The 19,896-nt window shown below is 39.4% G+C and overlaps 4 protein-coding genes across 6 annotated transcripts; 2 read left to right on the forward strand and 2 right to left on the reverse strand.

Annotated features, from left to right (window-relative positions):
- Positions 1–5,584: 5,584 nt before the first annotated feature.
- On the reverse strand, positions 5,585–6,853 carry LOC115631729 (seminal metalloprotease 1). The gene is made up of 2 exons (XM_030528566.1): positions 6,398–6,853; positions 5,585–6,335 (listed from the first exon to the last, which is right to left on the reverse strand). Exons 1-2 carry the CDS (start codon positions 6,738–6,740, stop codon positions 5,794–5,796), a joined length of 885 nt encoding a protein of 294 aa, XP_030384426.1. The 5' UTR covers positions 6,741–6,853; the 3' UTR covers positions 5,585–5,793.
- Positions 6,854–8,350: 1,497 nt separating this feature from the next.
- LOC115631659 (mucin-2-like) lies at positions 8,351–10,449 on the forward strand. Of its 3 annotated transcripts, none has more exons than XM_030528473.1 (3): positions 8,351–9,484; positions 9,680–10,139; positions 10,201–10,449. In XM_030528473.1, the coding sequence occupies exons 1-2, from the start codon at positions 8,574–8,576 to the stop codon at positions 9,924–9,926; spliced, it is 1,158 nt and encodes a 385-aa protein (XP_030384333.1). In that variant the 5' UTR covers positions 8,351–8,573; the 3' UTR covers positions 9,927–10,139; positions 10,201–10,449. The 3 variants fall into 3 exon arrangements, with proteins under 3 accessions (XP_030384333.1, XP_030384334.1, XP_030384332.1); XM_030528474.1 differs by having other exon boundaries at positions 8,351–9,379; positions 9,575–10,139; XM_030528472.1 differs by having other exon boundaries at positions 8,351–10,139.
- Positions 10,450–12,412: 1,963 nt separating this feature from the next.
- LOC115631701 (seminal metalloprotease 1-like) lies at positions 12,413–13,419 on the reverse strand. Its single transcript, XM_030528528.1, has 2 exons — positions 13,068–13,419; positions 12,413–13,012 (listed from the first exon to the last, which is right to left on the reverse strand). The coding sequence occupies exons 1-2, from the start codon at positions 13,288–13,290 to the stop codon at positions 12,465–12,467; spliced, it is 771 nt and encodes a 256-aa protein (XP_030384388.1). The 5' UTR covers positions 13,291–13,419; the 3' UTR covers positions 12,413–12,464.
- Positions 13,420–14,768: 1,349 nt separating this feature from the next.
- Positions 14,769–15,564, forward strand: LOC115631230 (zinc metalloproteinase nas-13). Its single transcript, XM_030527938.1, has 2 exons — positions 14,769–14,979; positions 15,050–15,564. Exons 1-2 carry the CDS (start codon positions 14,769–14,771, stop codon positions 15,562–15,564), a joined length of 726 nt encoding a protein of 241 aa, XP_030383798.1.
- The last annotated feature ends 4,332 nt before the right edge of the window (positions 15,565–19,896 follow it).

A 19,896-nucleotide genomic window follows, 5' to 3' on the forward strand; every position in this document is an offset into this window, starting at 1 on the left:
GTGTGGGAAAAAAACACTTGTGGCTGCGCGTCGCCGTAAATGCAATTTAAAGCAAACAATTTTTGAAATGACCTACATCCGGTGTTCTCCACACACACACACACACACACACACACACACACACACACACACACACACACGCAGACACACAATTAACAAGCAGTATGCATTCAGTGACTGCCAGGCCTGGTCGAGAGATAGCAAAATGCAAGTTTTCACTGCGCACAACATCATTAAAAATTAATTCACGCTCGATGTCCTGGCCCGGTGCTGTTAGCCTGTTGAAAAAAATGAAGTGAAGTGCACTGGCCAACAGCATCAGCAACAGCAACAACAACAACAACAACAACAACAACACCACCAACAACAACAGCTAAACAAGCAAATGAGTGCAAACTACACACACATGTGTGCGGTTTGGTCCGCACACCTGCACTTTATAATGCGTGTGCGCCCCATTTTGTGTTGGTCGACACAGGGTGCCAATCCCCGTCTATGGCTCTGGCTCTGGCCTAGCTCTGGTGTTGATGACTTAATGAGCATAATAAGCTCAACACCGAAATTACCTTTTTAAATTAACATGATGCTCTCTAACACAACACCACGCACAGAAAGGCACGGCAACAGGGCCATAGACCACGCCCATAGACATAGGAACAGGCATAGATACACAAACACAATGGCAGGAAACGGAAACACAGTCCCCTCCAACAGCATTAGAGGTCATGTATGCACCAGTTATTGTAGTGAACTTTTCCAACTATGAAAATTGGTCTCCAAAGATAATGCTATTGATATTTGGATTATATTTATCAGCATATGGTAGAATTACCAAGAAAACATGTTGTCCTTTGTTTCGAACCAACACCTTGCTATAAAGAGCAGACCATACAATCCCTTCATTATTGCGGTAGTTCCCCCATTTTATTCGAAAACAGTGGAAAATATTTTCAAGATTTGAGATTAAAGAAGCCTAGATGGTTAACAATTATGTCTGTGCCAAACTTTTAAAAGTGGACATTTTTATACTATAATAAAAACAAGAGAGAACGCTACAGTCCAGCAAGCCCGACAGTGTAATACCCTGTACCCAGGTAAGCTTCCGTCACTGAGTTATATGCGCCCAAAGCAGCAGCAAAAAGAGGAAGAAGAAGAGCGAACTTGTTGCTGCAGTTTGTGGGGGTTGTACTGGCGAGAATTTGTTTCGCTAATAACTTTTCTTAGAATTGACAGAATTGAATAAAACAACAGTAGACAATTATATATTAATTATGTGTGCAAAGTTTGGTTGAGGTAGCATTTGAAATGTGGACGCTATTGACGAAATTCTGCAGCGGGGGAAGGGGGGGAAAATTAAAAGAAAAAACATAAACTCGTCCTTACTCGGACCTAGGAGAATCTGGATGCCAACTTTGGTTATTCTAGCTTTTATAGTTTCTGAGATCCTCGCGTTCATCCAGACGGACGGACAGACGGACGGACAGACGGGCAGACGGACGGACATGTCTAGATCGATTTCTCTCGTCATGCTGATCAAGAATATATATACTTTATGGGGTCGGAGATGCTTCCTTCTGTATGTTACATACTTTGCACAAACCTAATATACCCTTTTTACCCTACGGGTACAGGGTATAAAAAAAAATTGCTTTCTGAAATGTTTGTAAAATACAATGTCCTCAATGCTAATTGATTTGGCCGCTAGGAAGACCAATGTTCAAAAAGAACTGTAAAAGTTTTAATTAATTACCCGAAAACTTAAGCCGTCGCCTATCGTTACAATTGTATGCTAAAGGTTTAACAGTTTCCTTTTTAACAAGCAAATTACAGCTTATTAACTTCGATAAATGTGTTGGGATTATTCAAATTTCAGTGAATCGTTTGGCAACAAACACCAGTCGATTAGAGCTTAATGAACTCTGAAAGTTACGAGTATCAGCCATAATTGCTGGACGTTTTTAAAGTTAAAACTAAAATTTTACAATAATGTTGATTAAAAATACCTTGAAAAAGGACATTTAAGTTTAAATCAAATTAGTAGCTCGCTAGTACTGCATGGTTGCAAGCTAGCTGGATGAACTGCAGGGTGTCTCAATCGCAGATACACACATACACGGGAAGCATATTAAATGCAAGCAGTTACGACGCACTTATAGCGCCACAACCAACACCGACAGCAACGCGCCAATTGGGATTATAGTGGTATAGACAGCCGGTTACATATTCAAATTAAGATTTTAATGCTCGCACAAAAGGTGAGTGGGCGTGGCAGCCTTGCTGGCTCTGGGCCCAGCAATTGAGTGGTCGCTTTAAAGCGGCAGAGCAAAAAATAACAAAATGTAAATTTAAATTAATTAGTTGTTTTTGCATTATTCCCATACTAATAAGTGGATTAGAGTAGAGTTACACGCTCCAGCATGATACAATTTAAAGATACATGCAGACGCACTCAATAGCAGGCAAATATCTCCTCTGAGTGCCACAAACAGCTTTTTACGTCTCTCAGTAGGCACTCAAACTCATCAAAGTCGGGTTCAAAACACTTGAGTGACTCTTTTATGGCATGCCACAAACTTTAAGTACAAGTCAATAAGTGCCACAAAGAGCATAAAGAGCTATTTGTTGTTTGTCGTTGGAACGAAGTTAAAATTCACTTACAATACGAACACTCTTTGATAATGCTAACAAGGCTTGGGCGCAGATAAAACACCGAAAAAATTAAAACTTAACTTTATCTTTCTCTAAAATAGGAAATGTTAAATTCATGTCAAACCGAGTAAGAAACGGGCAGCAGAAAATTCAGTGAAGTATGGTGCTATTACTTCGATGAAGAGAAAAAATATTTAAGGAACACATCTAATAATCTGCAACTTATATTTACAATCGAGTACTTTTTTAGTCCAGATTTATCTTCAATATTCACATCTCTTCTATCGTAAACAATGTTGATATTTATTACCAATTTATTGAAGTTCAAGAACAATTCCTTCTAACTGCTCTTCGTTGCTTAAACTGCAATCCTGATTCTTTACCATTCTAGATCGTATTTATTTCTCAGTTCAACAGCAGAACAACAGAAATGATTTTATTTTTCCTCATAGGCTCCCCTAGATTATACGACTTTGTCAAAAGCTTTGTATTGATTTTTATTGTCGACATACATAAATAAATTAGGGAACTGACTTGGAAACTTTACCTACAATTGATAATATACCTTATCTAGGATTAGTCTTTAGCTGGACAAATATATAACTATTTTATTTTATTTTATCGGCTTATTGTTAACTATTTTTTATTTGTTGATAAGGTTCGAAAAAAATTGTTTTTTCCACTGCTGAAGCTAATTTTAATGAAGCTATCACAATTTAAACTTTTGTATTTGCAGCAGTCTTAGCATAACAGTTTCAAAATTTGAAACACGATTTTGAGCTACTTTTCAGTTTAGTTTTGAAACAGAAAAGCTCTAAGATCTATGATATTGAGCCAATTTCAAACTCTACCTAACCATGCTTCACTCAATTATTAATCATTGATACACTTTCTCAGAAACGCTCAATTTGTTTTAATTTGATTCCACGACCACTACAAAAACTAACATGCATACCTTTTTAAGAACATACAATAAATATATAGGATGGATTAGGATAAAAATTCAAAGACTATGCATTTAATGGCAAAGTGACATTAAAAATATGGCATCTTTTTGGACCACAATGTGCAGTGATGTGGCACAAAGATAAGATTTTACCAAATGCCATTCCAATATCTTTTAAAGCTTATTTAAGCAAACATAGCAAACAACAACAGCAAAGACTACAACGTTGCGTATACGCAATGTGGCTCTCATCTTTTGCCCAATAATCAAATTAAAGCATAATTTTTTACGACGTCATAGTCATAAATATGGGAAAATATGAAAAATTGTGGCCAACATGAGTCGTAAAAAGAGGCTATGCGAGACTATGCGGAAGTGATTTCCACATCCGACGAGCTTAGCTCAAGAGCTATCGGCTGTGGTTGCGCAACGGCTACAAAAATAAAATCAAATGTATAAATCATTTATGCTCCGCTTTAAAATTGAATATGGATTCGTCAGCAATAAATCGCACCAATCGAGCAATTGCATGTCGTCGCTACCAATTGCTCGGAACTGGTCACATTTGCGTTTCGGCAGCTTGCGAAAATTGCTTTAACTCGTTTCATTATTTCAACACATGTTCCGAGTATATCCCCGTCTAGATGGCTGTCTGGATGTCTGCCTGGCTGGTTGCGGTATGGCTGCAATTGTGCGCTGGTTGGGAAAATTCAACGCGGCGTTTGCGGCTTCACTCAAAACCCTGGATGCGCTCTTCCGAGTGCTGCAGGCGCTTGGGTCTCAGATCTAAGCAACATAACATAAATTATTTGCCCGGGAAACACGTGCCAAGATATGAAAAATTGTTTCTCAGCTCATTTGCATGTTGGATGCAATGGAAAATTGCAAATGTACATGTGTAATATATGGGGCGATCGTAAGGGTCTTGGAATTGTTGCCTGCAAAGAAATGAGTAATACGAGAAGGCAGCTCGAAACTTATGACTTGTGATGAACATTTAAATTTAAATTTTATCTGGTTTTCATTTGATCATCTATGGTAGTTTGTAACAGATGTGGCTTTTAACTTCAGGAAAAGACGCTTGTCTGATGCCATCTTTACTTCGTCAGACTTCGGAGACTAGTTTTCAGATCTTTGTCAAAAGTAGCAGAAAGTTGCTTTCTTACTATCAGGTTGGATCAGGGGATAGCTGTGATAACCAAATAAAAGTCAACTTTCCTAAAATATAAATACTGATTGACATTGAACATCTCGCTTAAATAATTTCCACACACGGCCAGCTTCCGTCTATTGCACAATTTTCTGCTTTTCTTTCAAATAAACATCAATCAAGCTCTTTCTGCTGAGCAGAATTGTAAAACTCTCTGATTGTATGTGTGTTGCAAGCCATGTTTGCAGGCTTTCTTAATTTCGAAGGAAACAATGCGATAAGAGGCATTGGCAGCGGGTGCTCTGCACGTTGTACCAACAGCAAAGACGAATCAAATTTATTGTCTTACATGTTCTGTCAAACTGTGAGCATCGAGTGCAGCCATCGGCGTTGCCTCCAAAGCGTGTTTTGGCCAAATAGGCCAAATAAGACTGTTGCCGTCTACGTCTACGACGTTGCCTGTGGCTGTTATACACGTATGTATGTATGTAATGGTGTGTGTGCCACAAGACATTTGCATCTCGCATGCTCGCATAAATCGCATTAGGCAGCACGCAATTACGATGCAACACATGGGCGCCCAGTTTGTTATGGGGGTGGTAGTACGTAGAAGCAGCAGCTGGCAGAGCTTGTTTGGACTTAATTGAAAGTAAAATTGGTGTCGAGCACGCTTCAGCCTTGACCTGCATGGCTCCTTCAGTGTGTTGCACAAAAGGCGCAATTAAAGCGCTTGCAGCTGAAATGGCTGTAAAGGTGGGGAGCTACCACTCCAGAGATAAGAGCAGGAGCCTTATCTGGAAAACAAGCAACGGGAATCAAATCTGCACACAATCAATACATTCGAGTATGTACTAAGTATAATAAATTTCACTTTGTTATTATACGTTGCGCACAAGGCAAACTAATAAATACATCGGGCAATGATATTTAAGTTTTTTCCCCAGCTTATCGGCTAATCATCGCCAAAAATAGGCTAGCCACAGAAATATCACAATTGCTAATACTATGTAGGGTATACAGGACATCTGGTCCTCACGAGGATATGGCCTCATACCAGCAGCGGACACTTGTGCATTATGTTGATCTTATCTATGTCCTTGGCGCTCAGTCCAACTCGCTGGCCAATCTGTGCATTTGGATCCAACGGGATAATTGTGTCCTCGCCATTAATGGAGAAAGCACCGGGGCGATAGTGCAAGCAGCTATCGTAGTCGTAGCCCAACTCGAAATCGGTCACAACAGTGGACTCGTACTTCTTAAAGTTGAACTCCTTGCCCGGCACTATGTTATCGTATACCACTTGTATATAGTCGTCGCGTATGGAGGAGCTCTGTTGATGATAGAAGCCCATAGCGTGCATGAACTCGTGCAGTATGGTACCGGGACGGAAGCAGCCCTCTCCCAGAGGGTAGATCTCCAGGTTCATCTCCTGCACAGTGCCGCGATAGCCCACGGCTGTGTAGCAGCCGCCTGGCTTCGCACTAATATCCACATAGGCCGTATCTTCGGGCTCAGCCTCTCTGAAGCGAACACATGTGTTCTCCTCCAACGTTGCAATGCCCTTCAAAATAGCTGCCCTATGTGAGTCATCTGTGTGAAAGGCCGAAGGTGGAGTTAAGCTCACGTCGAAATTTCAGGATATTCCGTCTTACCAAAATCCTCGGATATCTTGTAGATGACCAAATTATTTGGCCATCGTTTTTCTGCGGCTATTAATCCATTACGGCCCTGCATGTCCTGCTGCTCGTATTCGTTCAGTTTCATATCACCCTCTACCAAGCCGGCAGCCTCCTCCGGGTCAATAGTATTCGACGACGAATGTAAGCGCGGAGCGGCTTGCACTCCACTCCGCAGCATGAGGGACAACAATAAAAACAGACACAACATTCCACTTTCGTTTAACTGCATTCTGCACATTTTGCAAATTTTGCACTTTGGAGAGCGCAACCTTCCGTGGACGATTCTCAGCGAAAACTGTATTCGAGCCATAACCATCTTGTCATAATATGGGGGCAGTTCAGCGCCTATGTGCGCAGTGATTAGATAGAAGCGTATTTGCCGTCCCGATTTCGCAACAGTTGTCGTTTGGGGAATGACCGTCAGAAAACGTATGGCTCTGCGAAATGCCACTCAACTTTCAGAGGGTAGTCTCAAAGTTCCTCACCCGGCCGCTGTCCACACGTCATCGGAGCACATGTTTCTGATTATTTATCCACGAGCAATATAATTAAAACGATATCGCTAGTCATCGAACGATTTAATTTTGAAGTACAATGAAAACAAAATTCAATAAAGTACAAATTCTGACTCACTGACATTAATATACTCTTTGAAAAACGTTCTAATTTTAATTACATTCATTGAGCCCATGTTTGATTTTAGTCATGTGGACAACGCTGATTAAAGAAGCAGACGTTATCTAAAAATGTTATTAAAAAGTTTATCAATTCTATAATCAAGAAAAGTATTCCGGTCTTAAAGTAAGCACTACTGGTTAAGGCATAAAGATTCGAGTGCCCTAAACCTGACATCCCGAATTCAATTGTAATTTCACTAATTATATAATGTTGTATGAATAAAAGCATTTACAAGCCGACTGATCCAGTCCTCTCCCACATTCCTAATGCTAGGGTATTAACCTGTGCAATCTTTGCTAAATGCTACGACTTGATGACGAATTATTGAGAGCTCATGGCAAAAGCAATGATAATGGCACAGCCAATCGATGGAACTGATTAGTTCAACACGCGTAATCGGTGTGGTGAACAAGTGTGTGATTGCCTTTTGGCACGCTCTGAGAACCTCTGAGAGCTTCGCTCTAAATATTGATTGATTGGGGGAGAGGCAGTAAGTAGTGCCTTCTATATTCTAGTATAATGACGCAATCGGCCAACCATATGTCTTTGATATTTTGTAGCTATTATCAATTGCTTTATATGGATTAGATTTAATTGTATTCGTACTCTAATCTTATCTATTTGCAAAATTATAATTTAATACGTATGCCCAGCATTAAAGACGATTAATATAATAATACTTGTATATGTATTTCTATATTTATATTTAGAAATTGAAATAACTACTTTTTGGTTAAAAACAAAAATTAAACCCCGATAATCCATTATCATATCTTGTCATGTATTCGCTCTCAACCCTATTCATGACTGATTCTCACCATATTGAATTCCCAATTTTACAATTGACCATAGTTTTACAATGATATGTTAGGTATGTATATATCTACATGTTTGTAACAGGCAAAAGCTACATCTCTAATCGCATAAAGTATAAATGGGATCAATAAAATAAAATAAATTTGTATTGCCTAGGGACTAAAAACGTCTCAGCCGTTTCCGAAATCTAGGCGGAAGTACAAACAAATGAAGAGAACTTCATTTTATTTTAGCAGAAATATATGCATGGCTTTGAAGCTTTAGTCACGGCCAGTAATTATATAAGGTGTGCATAATTTACCAAATAAATTTTACTTTAAGAAGTTGACTACCTTAGGTTTTAAATCTATTCATTAGGAAGCTGATACGACGTCTGGAAAGGTCATCGATAATAACTATGGATAAAATGAAGCGAACCTTTCTTGTACTTATGGGAATCCTATTGCTGGCAAGCACTTGTTATTCAAAATACTGCAATAGACTTATACGCAGTGACTGTGATAATGTGGCGACCAATTTTCCTCCGACTCCTCCGATTTCAAAGGAGCCAAGTCCGATAGCAACCACTAGAACGATTCCTCCACCGACTACATCGTATCCCGATGGAGACACCAATTTCCCATCTACTCCTCCAATTTCCGCAGATACTCCAACAATGCCAACTCAGGGTATAAATATAACATCTAAACCAACAATTAAACCAACAATTAAACCAACAACTAAGCCAACATCTAAACCAACGAATAGACCAACATCTATGCCAACGACTGCACCAACATTTAAACCAACAACTATGCCAACGACTACGCGACAAACAACAACAACAGTATGCCCAGGCGGAGAATCGGATTACCCTCCGACTCCACCCGTGCCTTCTGAGCCTCCAATCAAGACGACTACAAAGCCTTGGACGACAACGACAAAACGACCAACAGTTTCGTCACCCTCTTGGACAGAGCCAGAGTCGGTTGTTGAGACACAGTGGCCAGAAGAACCAACAGAACCTGAACACCCTTGGACGGAGCCAGAGTCGGTAGTTGAGACACAGTGGCCAGAAGAACCAACAGGACCTGAACACCCTTGGACGGAACCAGAGTCGGTAGTTGAGACACAGTGGCCAGAAGAACCAACAGGACCTGAACACCCTTGGACGGAGCCAGAGTCGGTTGTTGAGACACAGTGGCCAGAAGAACCAACAGAACCTGAACACCCTTGGACAGAGCCAGAGTCCGTAGTTGAGACGCAGTGGCCAGAAGAACCGACAGAACCTGAACACCCTTGGACAGAGCCAGAGTCGGTTGTTGAGACACAGTGGCCAGAAGAACCAACAGAACCTGAACACCCTTGGACAGAGCCAGAGTCCGTAGTTGAGACACAGTGGCCAGAAGAACCGACAGGACCTGAACACCCTTGGACAGAGCCAGAGTCCGTAGTAGAGACACAGTGGCCAGAAGAACCGACATACATTCCAACAGAATCTGAGATCCCAACGAGGTCGACAGCGAAACCAATCCAACCGACAAGAACAACGTTTTGGCCGACAACATCAAGACCAAGGACGACAACCAAAAAAACAACAACCCAAGAAACAACAACCAAAAAAACGACAACAAAGCCAGAGTCGGTAGTTGAGACACAGTGGCCAGAAGAACCGACATACATTCCAACAGAATCTGAGATCCCAACGAGGTCGACAGCGAAACCAATCCAACCGACAAGAACAACGTTTTGGCCGACAACATCAAGACCAAGGACGACAACCAAAAGAACGACAACCCAAGAAACAACAACCAAAAAAAGACCAACATTTTGGACAACGACTGCAAAGCCATCGACAACTGGAATATGGTCGATTTGGATAACTCAGAGTTCAACAATAAGTTCGCCAACAACTTTAACTTGGCCGACGACTTATCGAACGACCATTGTCGTGCCAACTAAGCATACTTGGCCAACAACCATCAAGACGAAAAATTATAGAAAGGTTACGCGACCAATCTTTGGATAAATAAAATTCAGCACGTAAAAAGAACGGAAAGCTAAAGTTGAGCCGACCCAACTTTTATATCCGTATAGCCATTCCTTAAAAAAAAACTTAAATGAATTAAATAAAATAAAAAATTATAATCACATAGAGACATATGTTTATGTACAGTTTCAGCATCTATTTCTATTACCCCCTGGATTTCGGAGACGGTTGAACCCACATTCACCAAACATGGTATGTAGATTCAAATAATATCCAGACAACAGAAGTTTATTTTACGGAATTTTATTTATAGATATATAATTATCTACTTTTGGCTTAAATTTCATCCATATTAAGTTCGCTCTTCTTCTTTTTGTTAATTCTTCAATGGGCGCATATAAGAGATGCTCTACTATAGCGAGCTCTCTTGTTTAACAGGAAGTCCAGCTCCTAGGGCGTGCTCTTAATTTTACTTTAATGTCTTAAGCATAATATAATCTAATAATAATCTTTCTTATTCTGACTGAAATAAATTAGTGGGGCTATAAATCAATACCATAAAGAACACATTTCTTATCTATTAACAACGACAACTTGAATATTGCCTTACCCCCAAGACGATGATACCGCTTTAGCTATTACAATGGAAATAATTATTTCTGGTGAGTTCGCTTAACAATTGTGTCAAGGTTGTTATAGTGGGAAGTTATACGACTTTCGTGGCGATCGAGCTATTGGCTATGTAGTCTCGATATCTGTGGTTAACCTCGTAGTATTTAGAGGGATAGTTGTTTTTCCTGATAATTGTATTTGTTGTCCCGTTAGCTCGTACTACTGATGCATAAGTGTCGCTGCTTGATGAGCTTGATGTTCGAATAGTTGACGTTGTTTCTCGTTTACTGTTGTTACTAAAATTGTCGTTATCTCGTTAATGGAGGCCTCTTCGTTGGAGACAGTCTTGAAGTCGGCGGATGATCCATTTCTCCGCCTGTGCATTCGGTTATTGCTGTCGTCTATACAATCATTGATGTTGAATAATACGTTGGAGATAACATTTCGTCTGTTGTTGTCAGCGTCGCGGTTCTTTGGCTATTTTTTTACTATTTATTTATTTACTATTGTTGAAGTTTAAATGTCTGTAGCTCTACAAGTTTCCGTACTCGATAAGATTGACGTCGTTACTGTTGTTGTTCTCAATAAGCTCGATGAGTTCGCCATTGTAGTTAAGTCTCCAATGAAATAAGTGGCTTCGAAGAAAAGAAAATTAATACAAATAGGAGGATAAATTATCTATTAAACATGCCATCGTTAGTTTATTAATTTGTTCTTGTTGAAGTCGACGGTATTGTAATGTAGTAGTAGCGAGGTTTTAATCAAAATTGCGGGGATCGCAGAAAAATTAGTGAATCAATCACTAATAACAATCTGCATGACCATGACAAATATTATACGACGCCAGCATTTCAACTAGTTTTGCTTTTATCGGCGACTCATTATACACAAATGGTAAATAAGTCTCCAAGACTTAATTTTATGGGTTTTCTAAATTAATGATTGCAGTTTCATTTGGTACATCTTTCGACTAAAAAAGACTTGCTGGAATCTTCTAAATTATCTGAAGGCCAGGGAACAAAGAAATGCTAGAATTTATCTGTCAAGTCACTGACTGCCGCAGACCTCTTAACGAGTTGGCCCAGCAGATCAATGTTAACCAGGTGGTGCCAGGAAACCGCAGCATTGAAGGGAACTGTCACACAGATGAATTGGCCAGGGAAGGGACTATTGCACTTATTCCTCGAGACAAAAAGGAATAGGTATGCCACTTGTATCTTTCAAACTTCTAACGCACAATTAGGCATGGACAACACAAATAATGTACACGAGCCAGGCAGACTTGGCCGTCTTTAAACAAATAAATAACTGCACTGTGCTCAGAAATAAAGACTGAGTAACATTCAATAATAAGCTATAATAATAATAAACGTATGGAACCACAAAAGAAGAAAAACAAAAAAACTTGGTGCTGTGCTGCCAATTACATAAAACTGGAAATTCTGGAAGAAAATAAGCTTCAAATTAAGCCAGCAACATTTCTGTATAGCTTTGAAATAGTTTGCAGTTTTCATAAAATAAAATTGTTGCCTACGGACTGATGGTGTTTAGCTTCCAAGCTTAGTCGATATAGATAGATGTCCTGAATTCAAATATCTATGCTTTACGTTCACGGATACATTCTGTTACATACTTTGGAAAAACATCGTATACATACAAGTATATGCCATGGATGCAGGGTTTGAATTTTTTTTGTCAAAACGTTTGAAAGAATTAAAGGTTGTGTGGCAGAAAATTGCATTCCAAAAATGTTCACAGGTTCTACCTTTAACGTTGTAATATTTCAATATAAAACTAATTAGATGTCAAGTACTTTTCGTGATGATTTCAGTATTTATAGGCACAACTGCATTGAATTTAAACTGCCTAGCTTTCCCCAACCTAATAATTAAATACAAGCACGTTTAAGCAAGTTTCATTGCATTTGGAGGAGAAGATAATTATTTGTTGTACATGAGCAGCAACTCAGACTTTACGCGGACACTTATACATCAGATTGAGTTTATTGATATCCGCCTCGCTCATCTGCAAACGCTGTCCCATAATATCCTCGGCGCCCTCTTGTTTAGGCACAATTGTCATTAGGCCGTTTGCGGTAAATGCGTAGGCCGTGTAGTGCATAACGCTGCCGTAGTCGTACTCCACACCAAAGTCGTTCACAACGGTCTCGTTGTATTTGTTGAAATTATGCTCCGTGCCTTCCAGGATATTCTCCTCGACAATAGTCACATAGTCATCACGATCAGCGGCACTCTGCTGGTGATAGAATCCCAGTGCGTGCAAAAACTCGTGCACTATTGTGCCCAGGCGGAAGCAGCCCGTGTCCAATGCATAGTTCTGCAAATTGAGCTGCTGGACGGTGCTTCGTTTGCCCACGTAAGAGAAGCACCCACCATTTTCAGAGGTAACATTCACATAGTTCGGCTGATCGATGGTTGCCTCCTTGAAGATCAGACAAGAGTTCTCCTCAATGATGCGAATGCCGCGCAAGATATGATCACGGTGTTCCTGATCTACGAATGTGAAACAATTTTAGCCATTGTTTTAGGGAGTGCGACTTCCGCTTACCAATGTAAGAATTTATGTGGTAGAAGACAATGCGATCGGGCCAGCGGTAGCTTTCATTTCTCAAGCCGGTACGCTCACGTTCATCATCCAACACGATGTCGCCTTGATAATAGCCTGCAGTCAGCTCTGGATCCGTCTCCACCCGAGGCGTCGGCAGCGCCAGGACAGCGCTACTTAGGCCTAAGATCACAGCGAGTACAGCTAATGGATTGGATGGTTGCATTTTGCCCGTTTTCAGACACGTTCAGGTAGGGGCGTTCAGTGGTACTGGCCAAGATTTTCTGCGCCAATAATATTTACCCGCACTATGCAGGCACAAATTTTATGACCTATTACGAGTGTCACAATTAACGTTTACGGTCGGGGAAATGGTCATTCACAACCGATATATGGAATCTAATCGACACTCAGTGGTACTGGGAAATGTTAATTCAGCCAATAGATGTAATCTAATCGATATTTTTTACAATATATGCTGTAAATAATTTAGGCTTATTGACCGGGCCGTAGAGTGGGTCGGTTGAGAAAAATTATTTCAATTAAAGTATAGCTCTATGCCACAAATATGCCTAAGACATGTTCGATTACAATGCAATGATTTTATGATCTTGGGTGTCATTAATATAAATTGATTTTAAGTAAGAAAAAAATATTTTTTGACTAGCATTTAAAAAATATTCAAATATTTTGTCAGCTTTCTCCTCTTTTAGCGTTTAATTATATTTTATTTTTTATTATTTCAGTATTTTAATTTGTTATTTTAATGTTATCTTACATCTTCTTTATTTTTATTGCTATTTCTTTATTTTCATTTATTTTTTTTGGCAAATAAAATTCCCCCCACCGAGTCAGATTCGTTATTAGATTTATTGTAATTGCTATAGGCTTTTTTATTCCTTAGTTTTATTTAGTTTAATATTTTTTGTAATGGTGTTTTTTTCTTAATTTTTACATCGGCATCTTTGTTTGTCGATTAAATAAATAAATATATACGCTTTGCTGAACATTTGAGGTGTAGTATATGGGTTTAATACCCATCGATGTGTTTTAGACATTTTTTCCACATGAAAATCCTCTTTGTTTCGAGAGATATTAGTATGTTTAAAATAATCTACATATTAATAAGCATTTATTTTCAAAAAAATCATGGCATTTATTTCCATATTTAAACTTGAAAATAATGGAATACAATAATTAGCACAATTCGTGTAAATGGAAGAAATGATTCGTCTAGCATACTTTTCGTTGCCAACGTTTTTTTGCCATTATAATTATGGAATAAGCTAGGGCGATGTTTCGTATAACACTTAGATAATTATGAATTATTATCGAACAACTTGGTAGGCCAACGCCCCCATACTGAAATCCATCTTTCTGCAAGAATCATTACGGAATAAAGCCTAAATGGCACTGAAACAATATTCGCATAATTGAATTTGTAATTAAGAAAGACAAGCCAAGAGATAAGTACTTTAAAAACATATGGAAGAAAGTATCTTAAGGTGGAATTTAATTTCCACATACCATCTGCAATCTACGTTCAATGATCCCAGCTACTCGTAGTAGCATATAAGCTTATCATGGGTAATGCTTCGAAAATTGTAACTTACTGATATATCTGATATGTTCTTCAATTGCTGTTGAGAAATTCGAGGCTCTTATAATACGTACTGTTACAGAGCGAAGAGGCTCATTTCCAGAATGCAGCACTGTTTAACTCTGCTGCTGCTATTGACGAGCTCCCGAATTAGCTCCCAAGATTCCGGAGCATTCTATAATGAGGATGATATGCGTTTGAGTGCACAGCAGTGGAAGGCTTTAAGGAGCCAGCACAGCGCACGCAATGCCATGCCTTGGTCCATATATTACTGGCCACAAAGCACGCTCGTTTACAGCATTGCAAGTGGCTTCTGTAAGTACTCCAAGCAACTGAACAAACAGATGTTTATCTATTTGGAAGTCATATTCGAATACGTTTTCAGCCAAGGCAGAACTGTCGCTAATAGCTGCAGCAATGGATAAAATATCGGCGCAGACTTGTCTGCGCTTTCGACGCTCAGCCCAGCCTAGGGAGCCTCAGGTGGTTATACAACGCAAGGATGCCGGCTGCTGGTCCTATGTCGGCTATCTGGGATTGAGGCAAGAGCTGAATTTGGGCAGGAACTGCATGTTGCTGGGCATTGTGCAGCATGAATTGCTGCACGCTCTCGGCTTCCGACACATGCACACCGATCCGAGACGTGACAACTTTGTGCGGATCGCTTTCGAGAACATAATGCCGGAGAAGCAACGCTTCTTCGTGCGAGACACTGTCCAAGGTACGGCCGATCTGGGTGTGGACTATGACTATGCCAGCATTATGCACTATGGTCCCTTTGCCTTTTCGAAGAACGGACAGCGCACAATTGTGCCATTGCAAGGCGACGTGCACATTGGACAGAAGAACGGATTAAGTGCCAAGGATGTTTTAAAATTGAGCCGCATTTACTGCACGTGAAACGCAATGTTTGTTGTTATAACGAAGCCGTAGTAAAAATAATCACAGCATTTGCAATTCCAAAGAGTTGTTGTAACACTTGACAGGAAACATTACACTGCTTACCCAATGCCTGTGCCTTGCCACTACTCTGCCTCCCCTTGGCTTTGCGCGCGTTCTTCCTGCTGTTAATCCAGAGCAAAACAAAAAGCTCGACATCCTGGCAGCAGCAAAGGAAGTGTTTGCTCTCGCCTTCTACCTACTAAAAATTGAATATTTAGTGGTCGTAATTAAAAATTAGCGCACCAGCAACAGTCGCCGTTCCATGGCATAATCTCCTTTAGCTGCTCGTCCTTGCTATCTGTAAGTCTGACTAGTTGGCTGCCTGGCTGGCTGAGTGGGTTGGCTTTTATGCATCTTTAGAGGCGCGCGCGTGTGTGTTTGTGTGTGCTTTGCTTTTTAATGGCAAAAATTTGCTAGCTGCAACTAAAAGTCAAGCAGCACACAAAGCGGAAGTCGTAAACATTTAATTTATGCAGGCAATGCATTTGCGTTTTTAGTTACAGCCATCTCACCTGGCTAGCTGGCTACCTAGCTAGCTGACTAACTGGCTGGGTGGTTGGCTAGCTTAGCTTATCAGTGCTGGGGCCAGTAATCTGTAAAGCTTTAATAGCATTTGCTGCAAGACGCCTACTGTGCCAAGTACTTCATAGCATATTTGCAGAAAGGTATTAAATCTATTTTAAAATGCAAGACATCCCACGTCTTTACACAAATGAGCCATATCTGGTTAAATATTAAACAAATTATGATGTGCTTAGTGAATATTGACCCTTGGGATATTTGCAACGATTCTTTAGGAAAACGAATCATGAAAAACACATTAAACCGTACAAATAAATAAAAAAAATTGTCGGAATTTATTTCATAAAATACAATTATTATAGAAGCTATATTCCTTTTACTGGCTCTTCAACTAATATTTAATATCATGTTAACTCTTTATACTTGTATTATTCAAATATTGAGCAGATATGTGTATTAACAAAAATGCATTTATGGATTCGTTCATTATTTTTTAACGAAGAGCGTGCAGTTTTAATTTGATAAAGCTAGTCGTATCTAATTAAATAGCAATATTAATTAATTAAAACCACTAATTCAGAAAATAGACAAATAATTTGTAAGTCTATGCACCATTGAGCATTTCTACTTAAAGCTTATTATTGTTACTTGTTGATCGTATTTTAAAATGTGTCCGATCAGTTTGATAAATCTGTTTAATGCAATAGGATGTTGAAGCCTTACATTTGAAAAACATATATCCAGCCTCATAGGGACTCTTGATCAAAGATTTAACAAATTAAATTAAAAATGGGGAAGCTCCTTCTTCAAGTTGTAATAGGTTTGTATATGTTATTCCAAATAATAACAGTAATTTTAAATTGAAAAAGTTCCATGCAAACAATTGTTTTCCAAGTTGTATTAATTATTATTAGAGGTAAAAACCGGGAAGTTTAAAATGAATACAGAGTGTTAGCTAAATGTATTGTGTTCCACTTTTAATGACCCATACCCATAGGCGTATATGTAATAGATACTCATATATGAAATCAAATATTTTCCTTACAGAATTCAATTGATTCAATTATAAATTATAAGCCTGATGAATTAGATTATCAAAGTTTGTATTTAGGGATCTCTTCTGTCATGCAGAACCCGAGCTTATTGTTTCGTCTAAAGCAAAGAATAGTTTACTCCTAGTTTAATGTGTCTGGCCCTGCTTTCCAGTCAAACCTTCTCAAATTTCTGTTAGCATTCCACAATAGTTTGAAATATTAGAAAGCAACACCACTAGCACCTTTAGAATCTTCATGCCACCTTATTACGGTGTGGCTCGTCACCTTTTTATGAAATTTTATTGGAACAGACAATCACGTTTTTGGCTGTGAACTTAAGCAGGACCTGTGCCGAGGCTTTTGCTGATCATCGTTCTAATTTTATGACATTCTATTTTAATGCATAGCCAAGCAAACCCACACACACACACACACACACATACACGCACGCACGTTGACACGGTAGGCATGTGTGAGTGAGTGTGTTTTGTTCGGTCTTGGCGAGTGTAGCCATTTCGTAGCCAGACGTTTATGTGTGTGGAGTGTGTATGTGTGCTTCGCTTTTGTTTGTATTGCCCTCAGGGGTAAAGTTTTTAGGATAATAACTTCCTGCGACTTTTGGATCCACAGCAAGCCCAAAAACCAGGCTGCAGCAGCAGCAGCAGGCGGTGGAGCAGGAGAAGCAGCTGGAAAATGAGAATACTTAAGCAAGCTGCATATGAACAACGAGTATACTATATACACGTATATCTTGGGTTCACTTAAAGCAGCGAAAGCCAAAGGCAAACTCATACACATGTATGTGTATGTACATATATATATGTATGTGTGTACGTTCCACATTTGTATGTACTCACATACACATACACATTGGCAGGCCACAGAAACTTTTGACGTTGACAACACGAGCAATGGGAACAAAATGCACGGATAAGAGCAGCAGCAAAAGCAGCAGAAGCAGCGCAGGCAGCACAAGGATATTAAAGACGCACGCACAGACACACTCACAATAAAGCAATTCCACGACTGCGGGCATAATCTCAGACATAATTACACATACATGCATAACTCTCCAGCTGTAAGAGTGCCTGTGTGTGTGTGTATAGTTGACAGTCGCTCTGACAAATGCAGTCACACATGAATAAACTACTCTTTGCCTTCGCTGCATCTTGCGTTTTTCTTTTTTCCTCCTCTCTTGCTTCTTCTCATTATTCCTTTCTTTCCCTTTTACCGCGTTTGCTGCCAACAGTGAAAGTTACATAAATACGCGACCTAACGCCGGCCCCAGCTTAAAGGTATTCCCTTAATGTGTGGATTCGTATGTGTCTGTATGTGTGTTTGTGTGTGTGTTTCTATGTGTGTTTGTATGTGTGTTTGTGTGTGTGCGTATGCCCGGCATAGTCACGTGTAAATTGTGCTTCCACTTAGCGCAACTTTTGCGCGCAAACTACTGAAGAAACTAAAGAAACTATTAAAAGTGCATTTAAAATTAATTAAGTATACGCCACGTTGCCAGCCAACGTTGCGACTCAAAATGTATTGCATGACACGTAATTTAATGCAAAGCGCGCATAATTTTCATTTAACCCAATGCAAATGCTGCTTAACCTGCTCCCCGATGCCGCCACCACCCCCGACCCTCTCTCACATAGCCCCTTTTTCCATTTCCATTTTCATTTGCAGCAGCCGCCAAGCCGCCATGCCGCAGCCTTGTGGCCAAGTTTTGCACGCAGGCGACCAAAAAATGTGCGCGTAATTAAAAGTTTTTTTCAAGCAATGACTACAACTGCTGCTGCTACGCTGCTACTGCTACTGCTGCTTCCGCTCCTGCTGCTCTTACTGCTACTGCGTTTATTTGGTGCGCTAAATTTGATTTAATGCCGCCGCGTCTCTGCAATCAAATCAAAATTCCAAGTTAAATGTAGCCAAACTTTTGGTCTATGTAGTTGCGCTTTTGGCAAGCATTAAAAACACACACAAGGCGAAATATAAATGAACGCACGAATGCTCACAAATATATATATAACACATACATATATACATATTTAGCAAACGCGCTTAATACCCGGCGTCAAAAACTTTAGACACAATATCGCTAATGCTAATTACAAGGCTACAACTTTTGCAACATTTACTTGCCATGCATGTACATACAAGTATATATCTGTGCGTATTTGTGTGTATGTGTGTGTGCTTGTTTCCCACAATAGTTGGCAACTCAAGCATAAATATAAAATTGTGCTGCATTTCCCGAATAAGTTCATCGGTTGCCACAGGCAGCCAGAGAGCAACTACTGGATTCTATTTACTATTCAGCTTCTAATTAAACATTGCCACACTTGTTCATACGTACAAGTATATATACATATATCACTGATTGGAATAATCGCTTCGAGCATGTCTGAGTTATTTTTTTAAAAAGTTCGCAACTGTGAATTATTGTCGAGTTCAACTAACTACATATATAGGATCTGTGACTGATTTATCTGATTCTATTTAAGTTCTTTAATGGGCCATTATATTATAAATATAGAGTGTCTGGAATAGCATAAATTTGCGTCTTTCTATTAGACATTTTTTCCACACTTTATCACTTCAGCTGATTGAAACTTTAATTATTAAACAATTGTTTTAATACTTTGAAACTTTTTTGCGGATCATTAGATATGATATACAACATCAAAAATCCTACATTTTAATAGTATGCAAAATATATTTATCGATCTTGCTACAA

This window comes from Scaptodrosophila lebanonensis, unplaced genomic scaffold (genome assembly GCF_003285725.1).
Source record: "Scaptodrosophila lebanonensis strain 11010-0011.00,11010-0021.00 unplaced genomic scaffold, SlebRS2 tig00001412-arrow-pilon, whole genome shotgun sequence".
Classification (NCBI taxonomy): domain Eukaryota; kingdom Metazoa; phylum Arthropoda; class Insecta; order Diptera; family Drosophilidae; genus Scaptodrosophila; species Scaptodrosophila lebanonensis.

Coding starts and splice junctions, on each gene's coding strand:
- LOC115631659 (XM_030528472.1), top strand. CDS start 8,574: ATGCCAACTCAGGGTATAAATATAACATCTAAACCAACAATTAAACCA.
- LOC115631729 (XM_030528566.1), bottom strand. CDS start 6,740: ATGGTTATGGCTCGAATACAGTTTTCGCTGAGAATCGTCCACGGAAGG. Junction 6,336..6,397: donor CAAGATATCCGAGGATTTTG/GTAAGACGGAAT, acceptor CCTTTCACACAG/ATGACTCACATAGGGCAGCT.
- LOC115631230 (XM_030527938.1), top strand. CDS start 14,769: ATGCAGCACTGTTTAACTCTGCTGCTGCTATTGACGAGCTCCCGAATT. Junction 14,980..15,049: donor CAGCATTGCAAGTGGCTTCT/GTAAGTACTCCA, acceptor ATACGTTTTCAG/CCAAGGCAGAACTGTCGCTA.
- LOC115631701 (XM_030528528.1), bottom strand. CDS start 13,290: ATGCAACCATCCAATCCATTAGCTGTACTCGCTGTGATCTTAGGCCTA. Junction 13,013..13,067: donor CCACATAAATTCTTACATTG/GTAAGCGGAAGT, acceptor TCACATTCGTAG/ATCAGGAACACCGTGATCAT.